This window comes from Parasteatoda tepidariorum, chromosome 2 (genome assembly GCF_043381705.1).
Source record: "Parasteatoda tepidariorum isolate YZ-2023 chromosome 2, CAS_Ptep_4.0, whole genome shotgun sequence".
Lineage (NCBI taxonomy): Eukaryota > Metazoa > Arthropoda > Arachnida > Araneae > Theridiidae > Parasteatoda > Parasteatoda tepidariorum.
Window position 1 is genome coordinate 28,224,650 of NC_092205.1, and position 15,907 is coordinate 28,240,556.

Here is a 15,907-nt window from a genome sequence, read left to right on the forward strand (position 1 = left end):
ATACTATTCATCGCACCAGTGCAATTGTTAGTATAAATTATTTTTATAATGTGCACAATGTTGAAGGTACATTTTGCCAATTTGGAAAAAGTATAAGCAGCGCAATGACTAGTAGCGAAGACTGCTACTAGAATAAAAATACGATCCCTATTCATTATTTACTAGTTAATGAATTTCTTTAAACACGTAGTCATTTTCTTGTTAGCAGTTTGCTTTTATTAGATTATTACGGTCCTCAACATAAAAAGTATTTGTATTGAGGTTTTCCCGGTAAATTTTTTTTACATAACCTTGCGCCATTATCGAAAATTTAATCTGTTTTAAAGGTGAATAAAACATTGCTTTGTATAGAGGCTGGCATTATTTGAACTGGAGATTATTAAGTTTACACAGAAGTTAAATTTTCATGAAACTTGAGGTCCGATGGATAGAGGGCATATCAAATTATATTTATAAACATTTCTGGAGCGATGCCAAATTAAGTTTTCTGAGTGGCGAAAAAGTAGAAAAATTTATTTATCAAACATATTAAATACGAAGTCAACTATAAATTGACAGTTTTAAATTAATCTTTTGTACAAGTTGTTTTTTTGCGAAAAAAAAAAATCCATTCTGCATCGTTCAAAAATTTATATTTTTGCTGTTTTCTTTTTAAGATAGAAATATATTTTTGGGGTTATGAAATAAATTTTTTGAAAAGAAAAAGCTTGAGAAAAGTTACAAATATCAATATATATTATAAAATTTTTGATAATAAATTCGGCTGTTGCTTGGCTGACCGCTTTTTTAATAAATAGAGGCATTTGATTGGTCGATTACATCATCGTNCTTTGGCTAATACAATTTGATAGCTGGCAACATGATAAATTTATGAGAAGTGAGCGTTAATTGACAAACTATGATATATCATGATTTCATAAAAAAATTGCATTTTATGTAACTTAAACTTAAATTTTTAATTCTTATTGTAATCTCTTCATTTGACTTAATCGTTAATCAATATATTTTTACATCAGTCATTTGTGTTATTTGATACTAAAAATTTTGATTAGTATTTTTTTAAAATAGGCTTAGTTACTTCTGAATGAGTACAATATTTTGAGACAAGATGTTTTTAATGTTTACATAAGTGTGCAGATGTGTTTGATTGATGTTTTTATGTAATTTAAAATGAGTAGTAGACCAAGGACAACGTCGATTGCTGAGAGCAGTAAGCAATCGTCGCAGCCTAGTTTTACGGGAATCAAGACAACTAGTAAGTTGCTTCAAAATTTGTTTCTTATCTTCTTTTTGACGATTCAGTGTTTTTCATACGTCAATGTCCATTCACTGAAATCCATATCTTTAGCCTTATGTTCTTATTTAGCATTAATTTCAACTGTTTTAAAATATACGCATTTGGCTGAAACTAAAAAGATAGCACGTCATGATTTTAACGATCGTTTTAAGTGTACATTTGATTGAGCTGCGTTCGGAAATTCATAGCTAAGTGTGTAGACAGATGTTGTATTTAATACCAACTATTGTCCATATTAAACATTTCAATTAAAGTTATTGAGACTATACTGTTATAATTTTAGTTTTACATATCGTATATCTTGATCTTCTGTTACGTATGTATTCAAGGTTATATACTTAATTAATATCGTGTATGCTTTGAAGAAGTGTGATTTATCATTATTATATTCTTTTTTTTGTGCTAGTTATTGCTCTGCTGATCCCTTGTATAATTGACCACAACATACATAAAACATTGATGTTAATTCAATACTGCAGCAAGACTTTTGATACAGTTATAGCAACATTTTGACATGCAAAATAACAAAATCTGGTTTCATATGTCCTACAATAAGACTGTTGATCTGGATATGTATTACCTGTCTAGATGAGTTAGTAGTAATGTGTAGTATATGATAAATAATATGGTTATTAGTGTTTGCATGCTCATATTAATTGGTGGATAGATAAGTTGAGCCATCTTATTAAGTTTCAATTTATCTAAAGATAAATTTTTTTATGTCGGTGATATTTTTTTATAAAGCTAAAATATATTGAGGTTAAAATATTTTATATATTTATTTCAACATTTTTATTATCAATAAACAATCTGAATTTTTTAGTTCCTAGCTAATAAATTATTGATCAATAGATAAATATTAAATAATATCTCTTAATAGTGCAAAGTCATTTGTCAAATACAAATATCCTAATGTGATTTTTTTTAAGGAAAAAAATTTTAATATTAAAGAAAACTTTTGTAGCAAACTAATTCAATTCTAATATTTCAATAATAAAAAGTAACTTTAATTTTCTTGTTGTACCATTTTTTCCTGCACTATTTTTTTCCTTCTGTGACCAGGGCTAAAAGCATGTTATTTGGATTTGAGTACTGTCTTTATTTGTTTAATTTTTTTTCGTTAGCCAATGTTTCATTTTCTTTAAAAATATAGGTATTTAACCTTTTGCAGGCTACCTTACTATAAAATTTCTGCTTATATAATGATCTGTTTAATACAGTAATTTGACAAAAGATGAAAAATTTGAATGAAAAAAATGGCTAAGATATACCCTGATACAAAATTCATGATAAAATCTAATGGTCTTTATTCATAAGAGTTAGCAAAGTTTAGGACAGAATGGTTACCATTCTGTCCGAAACCCCTTTGCTCAAAACTGTCTTAAACTGTTCAAAACCTTTTTATTTTAATTATGCCATAATTAAAAAAAATAATAATGTTCTGTAAAGTTAACTTTTGAACAAGAAACAATTATGAAAACAAGTATTTGTTTTATTAAAAAGTATTTGTATTATTACAAGTATTTGTATTATTATTTTTAATATTGAATTATTTACCCTAATGCAAAAACATAATTTTACAGTATCAAAAGCATATTTATTAATTTTAAAGGTTAATGTATTCACTTTTGTTGTTCAATGAATTGAGGAGCTTTGGAAGTTATAAATCTTTTCCTGTTATATTATTTTCCTTTAATAAGTTAAAGCTAGTTGTATAAAAAGTATCGTATAAAAGTAATATTAAATAATATATGTAATTATTGAGTATACAATTGCTATACATATAGAATTTTTATCTTTTCCGAATGTTCAAGGTTTTGGACACTTTTAGGCAGTTTAGAACAGTTTTAGTCAGTTTAGGACAGTTTAAGGTGTCCAATACCCCAACCCTGTTCTTCAGGAATCACTGTACTCATAATATAAATCCTATAGAAGACATTCTGTACCTGGATAAACATATGGTCATTTTTTAAACGTTACCATTGTTTAGAGGTGGCTGTTAATGGAAGTTTTATTGTATGCATATATATATATTTGTTACAGAGTTCTCCCCGGGAAATAAAAAGGGTAGGGCGGTTCCTCTCAGAAAAGGGCAGTCATTTAACACCATAAAAATTTATCAAAATGTGTAATATTATGTAATAACTGAATTTTATCCTCAGCAATTTTAAAATTACTCTCATATATTATTTTATGTGCATATCTCAAAAAGTAATTCTCTCTTATTATCAAATTAAGAGAAAAATTTTTAGTTTTCAAAAAATAATTAAAAATATCCTAAAAAGCAATAATTGTGCACAATTTTTTCTTAAAAAAAGAATAAACTACACAGAAATGATTAATTGATAAAAAACTTGAAAACTTTTTTCTATAATTTAAACTGAAAATTATGAGAAAATGAACATTTAAAAGTTCATTTAGAAGAAAAAAAGATATTTATTTAAAGAATAATATTAAACTTTAGAATCACTTTAAAAATGCATCAATATCCCCTCTAAAAAAGAGATTTTTATGAAAATTTAACCAGTTGAGAATAATCGTAACAATGTAAATATTTCTAATACTAATAATAAGAATTAAAACTATAAACACAGATAATTTTATCAGTGTGTAATTATTTAAACAGTGAATTATTTTTTTTCAAAATGGAATTTGAAAAAGTAAGAGTGTACTTATTGGGATCAAAGGGCAAGTAGGGCTTGGCCGTCCTTTTACAAATGCTTAGGGGGAGCACTGATTTATTACCTATGCCTCTTTTGCTTTGGCAATTTATCATTTACAAAAAAATTATATAAAATGTCCCCAAAAGGATAAACAGTTGTGCAGATCTAGTGCAGTTTTTAATGTTTTTTTATATATTTTAAGTAATAGGGGAAAATAAGATGTTTATCTTAGATCAAAAATCTGTATAAAGTACTGAGTAATTTTTCAGTTCCACATTCTTCGTATTAAAAACCAGTAATGCATATTTATAGGTAAAGATGGCAGTAAAGTGACAACTGTTGTAGCAACTCCTGGACAAGGACCTGAAAGGCCACAAGAAATATCTTATACTGATACTAAGGTCATTGGAAATGGATCGTTTGGTGTTGTGTATCAAGCTCGTTTGTTTGAGACTGGGGAGCTTATAGCCATTAAAAAAGTCTTACAAGATAAACGTTTTAAGGTAATTTGTGGCTTATGCCCTTTTAATTTGATTTGTTAAAATAGTTTGTTGCTCAAGAAGAATAAATATAAAAACATGGATTGTTAGCATTTTTTATATTTGTTCATGAACTTGAAATGAGTGTCATAATTTTAAAATTATTCATTTTTAGCTGTTACATTGTGTCACCAAGAGCTATACTTGGTCACTGTCTTTTTCTATTATTTATATGATTATAAAAATCCTCGCTAAAAATTAATCATAAAACAAACTGTGCTATCTTTAAAATTTAGTATTTAATTTAATGCCATTTATTTAGTTTAAAAACTAAACTGCTCGATAATTTTCTGTACGATAACATTTACCTTGGTTATGACACATTTTTACCAAAATCTGAATCAATTAAAATTATTTCTGGTGAACTTTTTCTTATCTAAATTTTTTATTTTAAAATTATGAATGTTTACCATGTTTTTACTTTATTTCATTAATTAATTTGAAAATTCTTACAATATTCTTTGGTTCTTTCTTTCCCCTTCTTAAAAATAGATGAATATATATTGCACCAAAAATGTCTTAATTTTTTTTTTTGTGTGTGAAATGTTGCCACAATTTTTTACTTTGAGCCACTTTGAAGTCTATATAAGTCCACAATATGCAAAATTCCTAATTATTTTGGATACTTTAATATTGATTTGAAATCCACGATTGACAGTTGTCCACTATATCCAAATTCTTTGAAAAATTATTAGCATGTGACAATAGTATTTTTGGAAATAAGGATTATGATAGTTCATAATTTGTTAATATTGCTTAAATAAATATATATTAAAGTAGCCATTTAAAAAAAATTTCTGCTTATGAACAAAATTAGTATTTTTTGATTGGCCATGATTCAATTTTAAGTAGAGTTTTGTTATGACCATTAATCATTGAAGAAACAGCCCTAAAGTGCTGTGTGAGTTTTTATCATTTAATAATAATTTTCATTTCTCTTCTATTGTAATTTAGAATCGAGAACTTCAAATTATGAGACGACTCGACCACTGCAATATTGTCAAATTGAAGTATTTTTTTTATTCGAGTGGTGACAAGGTTAGTATTTACCTTCTACTATGTACTTTTTTCCTTTACTTTTTGAATGGCTCTTCTATTTTATTGTTTTCTCTTGTAGAAAGATGAGGTTTATTTGAACTTAGTTTTGGAATTTATCCCTGAAACAGTCTATAGAGCTGCTAGACAATACAGTAAATCAAAGCAGACTATACCTATTTCTTTCATTAAGGTATAATCACTTTTATTATTCTTTAAATTATTTTGCTTTTACTTAATTTTGTGAGAAGATACAATGTTTCATGTTTTTTCAGCTTTACATGTATCAGTTATTTCGAAGTCTAGCCTATATCCATTCACTGGGAATTTGTCATCGTGATATAAAACCTCAAAACTTATTACTAGATCCTGAAAGTGGTGTATTAAAATTGTGCGACTTTGGCAGGTAAAACTTTTGTTTTATATTGTGAACTGTTTTATTATTTACTTATTTGTTTATTATTAATTTTTAAAGATTGTGCTGTGATATTTTTCAAATATTCATAGTCTTTGCTAGTAATGATGAAATATTTCATAAAACTGATTTTGCAAATGTATAAATTACTAAATTTTTCAAAATTGGATCAGCCTTTTTTAAAAATCTTAATATTTTATTGAACCTATTTTAGTCTTACTAAATCAATGATTTTCTTATAGTTTTAAGTACTTTACCAGTTGATCTTTTTTAAAAAAATCTCCAATTTTTTTCTTTCATAATGAAAAAGGCAAGACAAGCACATTTGTAAAAGCACTGTTTTTTTTTAAATGAAAATAGTGATGCATTTGAATATTTTTGCATGCAGTAGAAATCTTCAAATTATTTTGGTAATTTAACTTAGCTTTTATCAAAATAAAAGCTAACAACTTTTATATTAATGATCAGATTTTTCATACTCTAAGATGACATTTTAAATTATGTTTGATATAAATTTGATATAATTAGCTACACACCCTTTTTCCTAATAGTCTGTTTCCTAAGTTTACATCAAATTGTTTCCAAATAGCTACTTTACAATTTCCAGATTTAATTAAAATCAATATAAGCACAACACAAAGAAATTGCCTGGAAGATTGTGATGCTTTTCCCAACAGTTTAAAGAAGTTGTAATATTATATTGCCCTAGTGCTTTATAATATTTATTGTTCATATATTTATATATAGCTTTATTTTAATGGTGGTCCATTTCAAAGAAAAATAAAGTTGGTCTCACTTTCATGATTCATGAAAGTTAAGATATATGCCATTTTTTTTAAAAAATGTTTTTCGGTATATTTTTATGCCAGTAATATAATAATTTCTTAGGAGGAAATTGCTGAAATATGTATATTTTTTTAAAATGCTTAAAAGGTGTTTGTATTGTAAAATGTTGCTAAATACCTTGAGTCTTGCTAAATACTTATTCTCTGAAGAAATGTTTTCTAAGAATATTTCCTGTTTTTATAGAAAGTTCTTGATCATAACTAGTGTTTTATGCTGTTGTTATTAAAATTTTTAATGTATTATTTTTTATTCTAGTGCTAAACATCTGATAAATGGAGAGCCAAATGTTTCCTACATTTGCTCACGGTACTATCGAGCTCCAGAACTCATATTTGGTGCAACTGATTATACTACAATGATAGGTACTAAACACACTTTTTTCATTAAGTAAAGGTCTTGAAAAGCCTTTAAAGCTTTTCATTGTGTTAGAAGTACTGAGAAGGTAGAAAGAAAAAAACATAACTGTATCTCTGTATTATGCTCGAAGACTTATTGAAAAATTTAGCATTTTGCTCATTGGTATCTCACTAACTGGTTTATCTCACGGCGCTATTGTATTTTTAAATATTGTTGCTAAAGAGAAAATTTGAAGGTTAGATATGTCAACTTAAGCATCTTTATTATTTAACTTTAACCTAGTAGTTTAAATTTTCACCTTTATTTTATAAACCTCACCTGCTTAAAAAAGATCATATTAGGCTCGAAAAACATTCAAAACATTTTTAAAAAATTGATTATATTGAAACAGGAATAATTGGCAATCCACACCATTATGAAGTATAAGTTCTTACCTGGAACAGACCACATAGAACATTATTGGTGTATTTAGCTCTAGTGTTTGGTTAGTTCAATGAATCACCTAAAGTCACTCCAAAGCTTAATATTGATAAAAATAAAAAGCTGATAGTGAGTGTTTGGCACTCCAGGGCAACGAAACCATTTCCTGGGGGTTCCAAGTGATATGACTTTTTTTAAAACTTTTTTTGATTCATAGCTACACATGCTTTTTTACGTACTTATACAATATGATTTACATACTTTTTTAATATGATTTTTTATTTGTAATGAGTTATGATTTATATCCAATCACTATTTAGTATTTCCATTATTTTTGAGAAATAATTCTAGAAAATATTAGTGAAAAAATACAATTTTAATACTTTTATTAATTTGTAGAGATAAAGACTCAATTTGTCAGATTCCTAATGTAGGAGAAATTAATGTAAATAAATAAATTTAAATTACACTTGGCAGACTTATTATCACCTGGAATTAATTACACTTGGAGACTGCATATTTAATAAGTTTTAAATATATTTTTGATTAATTTAAGTAAACATAAAACTAAATAGATTTAATTGAAAATGTATGTATTTTAAACTGGAAATTATTTTACATTCAGCTAATATTAAATTGTAATTTAAAGTTTTACACTATTATTTTTTCTTCTTACTCAAATATCGTTTTGAATCATTTCAACCTTGCTAGATTGGTCAAAGACAACCCCATGCCTGCAAAAAGACCGCACATGATGCCTTTTTGCTGTTGTGTAGAAGAAAACTTACTTTTTATAGAAGAAGTGTCTGATAAAATGTATTTGTCTCTTTTTGTTTTAAAAAAAATTATTTTTGTTTTCTCTTAATTTTATTTCCAAACACAAAAATCAACCTTCAGTGTTCTATATTAAAGGATTAGATAGCATTGTGATGTTTTTATTTCAAATGTAGATGTGTGGTCAGCTGGTTGCGTGCTTGCGGAATTACTTCTTGGGCAACCCATCTTTCCTGGTGATAGCGGGGTGGATCAACTTGTTGAAATAATCAAAGTTCTTGGCACACCTACTAAAGAGCAGATTAGAGAAATGAACAGAAATTACACAGAATTTCGTTTCCCTATGATTAAAGCTCATCCTTGGAGCAAGGTTTGTTTATTTAACCAGATTTTTATTTATTTTTTGTGCTTTCTAATCCAAATTTCTGAAGAGACTAAAACCATAAAAAATATAGCTTCTATTAGTGACATAGTCTATAACTTGTTCCAGTAGTACATGTTACATTTTTATACACTTTTTAATATAATTTTAAAATGACTTTATTTATTTTATATAAATATTTATAGGGTTCTGCATTTTTAAGTGTATATGATTTTAATTATTATATAATTAAGTCAAAAAAGTAATCTTTACAATGATAAAGGTTGCTGCTTTGATGAAGATTCACAGTATAAATGTAGCATTTGTTTTGTATAAATTATTAAAAAAGAAAAAAATATATTTATCAATTTATTAATATGCTCTAGGTGTTTCGTGCTAGAACACCCCCAGAAGCTGTTGATCTAGTGTCTAAGCTTTTAGAATATACTCCATCTGTTCGATGTACTCCTCTACAAGCCTGTGCACACCCTTTCTTTGATGAATTAAGAGAACCTGGTACACGATTGCCCAACTCTCGAGAGTTGCCTCCTCTTTTCAATTTTACTGAGCATGGTGAGCTTTGTTTATTTATTTTTAAATTTAAATTCTAAGCATTAGTATAAGTTTTTCAACTGCTCAATTTTAAAGATTTTTTTTCCTTCTCCTTCATAAACTAAAACTCTGTAACTTTAAAACAAATCCTGTAACTTTCTGTAGTGAATCAAATGCCTATTACTATTCTAAGCTATAAGTTTAAAAGTGTAATGAACATAATAAAGACATTTTGCATTCAAGTTCATTTAATTTCAATCATTAATGGTAAATATTGCAGTGAATAATTTAAAATCAGTTATTAGTGTGATGGTGTAATTTTATATTTTTTTGACTATAATCCCCAGAACTCTTAGTATTTAGAATACAGTAGTATCTCAAGAAAAGGTCAACTCCATTGAACTTTGGTTTCTTTCAAGGGGAGGCTTAATGTGTTTACTCAGTAAAGGGTGAGCAAAATATTAATTGAAATAACCTGTGTTAGTATATTATCCCTCTCTTGAATATTGCTGCTACAGGGAGATAAAGAACAGCCTTTTAAAAAAACAGTTGGAAACATGTCGAAAAAAGCAAAGAATTTTCGGGGTATTGGAATAAAAGGAGTACAAATATCAACGGCAAAGAGAAACTAGATTATTCTGAAACAGTAATGGATTGCTGATTTAAAAGAATAATCCAAGATGAGCCAATCATATGGACTCTTTCTTGGGCTGTGAGGGTCTGCCAAGAAGTGTAATTTTGCACTCAAATATTATTTTTACATGTTATCTGTCATGGGGAGAAATGAACATTAAAATAAAAGATTAATATGATGACTAGATTAGTTGACTAGTTTTTATTTTACTCTCTAAATACAGGACATCCCTTTTTAAGGGACAACTTTTCTGGTTCCCTTCTGTATTTAGTATGTTATGCAATAGTTATGAAATTTATATTATTTTATGAAATTTAATGGATTTTTTAAATTTTAATAAATTTCAATTATATGAGAGGCATATTCATTTTTGCAAAAATATTACCAATGAATTGAATTTGTGTAAATTAACTCTCTAAATAACTGTTTCATTCCAGAGTTAAAGATTCAGCCATCTTTAAATTCCATCCTGATTCCTCTGCACATACGCAACAGTAGTCAAAATAATACGATTGGAACAAACAACCCTATTTCGGATGCCAGTTCTGGTGGGATGTCACATTTAGCCGCAGATTCTTCAATTAGCAATTCACTATCAGCTTCTGGTAGCAGTGCCACCCAGATAGGGGCTTCGACTTCCACTGCAACTGCATGACATTTTTAATATTTTCAGAAGGGGGCAGGCAGCTAAGCCTTATTTTCGATTATTGTGGGCTATAGCCATTCTGTTGTAAAAACCAAAACCGGAGACCAAATCTCCCCCTGTAGATTGGTTTTGACAAGGAGATCTGTCTCGAATAACACTCAGTACAGTGTTGCGGTACCTGAGCTAGGTTGTAAATAAATTCGAACTTATAAATGTTTTGTTAAATAATGGGATGCAACCAATGAAAACTTTCAACCAAAATTTAAGTTTCTTTGGTTATCTCATGTTTTAGAAGTTGATTTTTTTTTATTACTATTGTTGCAAAATATTGCATTAAAGTTATTTTTGATTCTGTTACAAAATTATTTTTAATGTTTACTCAATTATGTTGTGTATCAAGAGTTGATCTTACAATTGTATTTTAAAATTTGGGTTATCAGTGAAATTTTATCGGTTTTTAATGAATTTAAATTTATGTATTCAATATTTTTGTGTACAGCTTTTTCATATCTATGTAATACAATTTTTTTTACCAATCATTTTTATTAAATTTGTGTATATAAAATTTATTATTTATGTTTTGTTTAGAAACAACCTTTCGCAAATAGATCAAATACAGAAACCTTAATCAAAAAAATTGCTGAGGCGCCCTATTCGTTTTGGTGCTTTTTTTTCTTCTTTCATAACCAAAGTGTTATTAGTAACAATATCATCGAATTAAATATTCATATGTATATGGTTTATTTATTGATCATACGTTTACTGAATTTTGCATATTTATATAACTGATTATGGAAAATGTTACTTATGTTTTTAAAGGATTTAGTGCACAGTGCTTAATTAATGAAGATGCTCTATGACTAAGGTTTCTGCGTGTTTTCTATCTTCTCTTTTAGTGATAAAAAAATTAGGTGGAACTTCCAAAATTTTAACTCTTTCTCTCTCTCTATATATATATCTATCTTTTTCTCTCTCTGGGCGATAATCATAATTCATTACAAAATTGTGCAAAATAAAAAAAATCTCTTAACACTATTTCTGAAACACTTGTCATATTTTTAGCTTTTGAGAAGCTTTGTTTTAGGCAGCCTGCTCTTTGCATTGAAAGTGTGAATAAACTACAAATAAAATTATTTCTGGCTGATTCAGCTAGCAATTGTACAGTATGAAAATAAATATATAATGTTTTATGCAATTTCATGTTCAAAAAGGAAGAAAGAAAAAACATTTAGACTGATATTTATTCTGGGATGCCAACTTCTAGATTTTTGTTTCTAATTATGATATATATATATTTTTAATCCTTTTTTGTGGATTAGAGACAAAACTATCTTAAATACATGACCATACATATTTTTGTTTATAAAATTCATAGCAAATTTTCAAATACTTCCATATGCTCTTAATTTTTATGGAAATGAATAGTTATTATTGTTACTTGCATTAGCTTGATGTTGCATTTCTGTGTAATTATTATTAGGGGGGGGGGCATTGATGCAAGTTGGCATCCCTGTTAATTTTTCAGGTCTGCTTCTGAAAATATATTGTATATCCCTGTGATTGGATGACAGTTTTATACTGTACAGTGTATTTAAATGTGATGTTTGAATTATAGAATAGAGTGCCTCTTTATTTATACTTAATATATTGGCTTCAAAATTATAAAGCTTTAATTTTTGTGTGTGTGAATGAAGTGATTTCATTGAATTTATGTCTTGTTTTTCTTTCTGATATAACTAATAATTTTTTTTAAAAAAAAGTATTGTCTATATACCGCATCATTTATTAATGGCTATTTGTGCACTTGATTTTGAACAATTTGCATATTTTAGTATTTATTGTTAGATAGATAATTGTGTATAAATCCTTGTCCGTTCCAAACACGGGCATTTATGTTTTTCATAAAATTTCATGATCTTGGCTTTTTCCTACATTAAGCTTGCAATGCTTCTTGCACCCTCTACAGAATCATACAGTTTATTTGGAATATTATTTTGAAGTATCGAAACTGCTCTAAATCTGTTTATATGTATCTATTATTCAGCTTAAAGTATTAATTTGCTTTTTTGTCCTCTCCCAGCCAAATTTATGAATTTTGAGAACCTCATTTAACCAGCAACACTAATGCTTGTATGTTTCTTTTTTTTTTTAATAAAAAAACAAACAAAGCAAATGCTTTCATTACTTTTTTAAGATGATAAAAAAAGGAGTGTTCTAGCAAATTTAGCTTAGTAATACTCTTTCTTGCCAGTATAAGTGAAGATATGAATTCTATTTATGATGCAAAATCAATTTGTATAAATAACTAGTGTATGTATATTTATTGCTGTAGTCATAATGTTTATACTGGTGTATAATGAAAACTGTGCATTTCTTAGTGTTGTTGACTATAGAATACCATAAAAAGCTATGTTCTTTAGCAGCTCAAGAAAGCCCACTCATCGCATGAAAGAATATGAATATGGCAACTGACCGAGCACCGTCTGTTTTCCGTGTTGTGAAATTCTGATGCATGTAAATTACAAGAGGCATTTTTAATGGATAAATTGTAATTATTTTGATTTTTTTCGCACTTCATACATAATATTAATGAACATAAACAGGACCATGTTCTCGTGCATTGATGCACTATGTTTCCCTTTGTATATTGCTTACTGTTAGGTAATTTAGATGTAGAAAAAAAATAATAAAATAAAATTATTACACGTCGCGATTGTGTGGGATTATTTATTGTTAGCTTTGGCATATTTGTACTATAATTTCAGGTTGTAATTATGTAATAATTGTAATAATTTCACATCGTAAAAATATTTTTAAGGCAGTTTTCATGTGGTAACATGATAGTCATGCCCCTGGAAAAGTGTTATTTTTTATATCAAAGTTATTATTATAAATCCAAAGGTAATGACTGTGAGTTGAAAAAAACATTTCCAGGTGTCGAATTGGTTATTCTGAATATTTAATCTCAGCTTCTTTGACTTTTAATTAAATCAATGTGATGTCCTTTCTTGGTAGTTTTCAGGCTTAGGAACAATAAATATTTTGGTAGATTCTAGAGAACTGTTACATTTGAATTAGCTCCAAAGGGAGAGTTTTTTAGCATTTAACTTACTTTTATCTATGACTGATATTTTAAAATACTAGGTATGTCTGATAGGCAATTTGAACAGAGAAACAAATAAATCATTGTAAACTTCACAAAAGTTCTCAGCAGCGAGCTGTTAAGTGTCACTCTCCCTTGTACAGTAAATTTTTAATATGTTGCTTTACTTAGCATGTCTAATTTAAAGTTAGGCTGTAAGATGAGAAAAATAATTTATACCAATGAAGTATAGGAGAAAAATTGAGATAGCCTTTTAGTCCTAACATCTCAAACCTGGTCCCATATAATTTGACTTAAATAGTGTAAAAAAAATACTAAAAAAATATTTGTCCAGTTTCCTATGCATTCTAGTCTTAATAATTTTTGTTTTTGAAAATTTATAACCTTTTAACTAATAGTCCTATCGATCTTCAATGAACTGAGCCTTGCTTTTAAAAACAATCAAAATTCTGCGAAATTAGGCAATTACGGTAGAACCTCCATCGATTGTTTCTCTGATCATTCGTTACAAATGATAGATACAGGAAAATGATAAATGTGGGGAGTAATGAATAGAAAACGCAAAAAATTAACAACAAGTATAAAAAATTTGGGTTACAAAGATTATGCACGTCCTAAAAAAATATTTAGGTTTTAAAAGAAAGATAAATAAATATATTTAAAGTGCTTGGAAATTTTGGCCCTCTTCTCAGCGCAGACCATAAATGTTTGGCATTTGTTGCACACAGCTGTTCCTTTTCAAAAAATTACTCATTTATTTAAAGACCCTGCAGCCTTCTGCAAATCTTTGCTCTAATTGGTTGCTAGAAGTTTGGTCTTCATTGGTATCACTTTGAATTTCTTAAGTTTCTTGAACCGATAACAAATTTCAAAATTTTTAGGAACTGATGCATAAACATCAAACCTGTTTGACCCAAATTGTAACAAATCCACATTTTTTTTAATATTAGCATCAGGAGTTACTGCTTGTCTATGCAAAACAAATTAACCTCAATTTTCTTAAAAAAATTCTGTGCGATAGTTGTAAGCTCCTAGTTTTGAAAACGATCTAAACGAAAATTATTAACTTAAGAATAGCATTGTGTTAAGACAAAATAATACAACGCAGGAAATCGTAGGATGCGGGAACGATGAATCAAGGTTCGACTGCACTGCCTAAACCTTATAATATCCAAATAATATTCAAAGTTGTAAATTCTAAAGTACAATAGGCATAATAAAAAAATTTCTTTACCTAAGTTCATTTAATGTCGTAAATGGAAAATATTACGGTCAATGTAAATCTATGGTTATTAGTTTATTAGAGCACATCACCCGATTATTCGGGTGATTGTGCTCCAGATTTTTTGCTAACCGCAATCCGAATTTCCAGAAACCCGGAAGAATCAAAAAATCATCACTCGCCTTTATATATAAAGATTTTTGTATATTTTATTTAAAAATATTAGAACTAGAATTTATACTTGGCATCTCTTTCGTTTGTAAATATTTTTTCTGGTAGAATAATACATGTGATTAGAGATGAAAGTAAATTTACATTATGCTGCATAATATTCATTTAAATTATGCTGCATATAATTCATTTAGAGCAGTGTTTCCCAACCTTTTTTGTACCATGCCCCACCTAAGCCTTTCTAAAATTCTTATTGCCCCCTATGTAACATATACATAATTTTTAATATATTAAAAAAATCAAATTGTTCACTTAAGAAACTTAGGAAATTGTTAGCGAAGCAAAGTAAGTAAATTTTCAGAACATATAATGAAGAACTAAAATTCAAATTCGAAATAAATTTAATAAATATTTTTCTATAATATTTTAATTAAGTGAGATTCTTGCCCTTGATGCTTGCTGCACATAGATTTTTACTTAGATTCCAATTTGGTTAGCCTCAGTCTCAAGTCTCCCCGTTGTGTTATATCTAGACGATTTTTTTTTATCAATAAAATCATTTACAGCACTAAATCCACATTCAGCTAAATATGAAGATGGAATCGGTAACAATAGTTTTCTTGCACCTTTGATTGAATTTGGGTATTTGTTTTCTGTTTCCTCACGAAGCCATGCCATCACTCCTTTCATATTAAATAAGGTTTTAACTGGCTCATCATTTTGCATTTCTGCAAGTTCTTCTTGATATATTTGATATATCAGACAAATCCACTAACATGGACTGCAACATCCATGTTGGAAAATAAATTTGTTTTAAATCAGAATATCTTTCTTTTAAATCAGCCGATAGAATTTTCAGATGATAGACAATA

General features: G+C 27.9%; 1 protein-coding gene across 1 annotated transcript; it reads left to right on the forward strand.

Annotated features, from left to right (window-relative positions):
- Positions 1 to 846: 846 nt before the first annotated feature.
- Positions 847 to 13,252, forward strand: LOC107443254 (glycogen synthase kinase 3 beta homolog shaggy). Its single transcript, XM_016057064.3, has 9 exons — positions 847 to 1,255; positions 4,273 to 4,463; positions 5,454 to 5,537; positions 5,617 to 5,727; positions 5,810 to 5,940; positions 7,051 to 7,157; positions 8,523 to 8,716; positions 9,094 to 9,280; positions 10,331 to 13,252. The coding sequence occupies exons 1-9, from the start codon at positions 1,171 to 1,173 to the stop codon at positions 10,546 to 10,548; spliced, it is 1,308 nt and encodes a 435-aa protein (XP_015912550.1). The 5' UTR covers positions 847 to 1,170; the 3' UTR covers positions 10,549 to 13,252.
- The last annotated feature ends 2,655 nt before the right edge of the window (positions 13,253 to 15,907 follow it).

Coding starts and splice junctions, on each gene's coding strand:
- LOC107443254 (XM_016057064.3), top strand. CDS start 1,171: ATGAGTAGTAGACCAAGGACAACGTCGATTGCTGAGAGCAGTAAGCAA. Junction 1,256..4,272: donor TACGGGAATCAAGACAACTA/GTAAGTTGCTTC, acceptor GCATATTTATAG/GTAAAGATGGCAGTAAAGTG. Junction 5,941..7,050: donor AAATTGTGCGACTTTGGCAG/GTAAAACTTTTG, acceptor TTTTTATTCTAG/TGCTAAACATCTGATAAATG.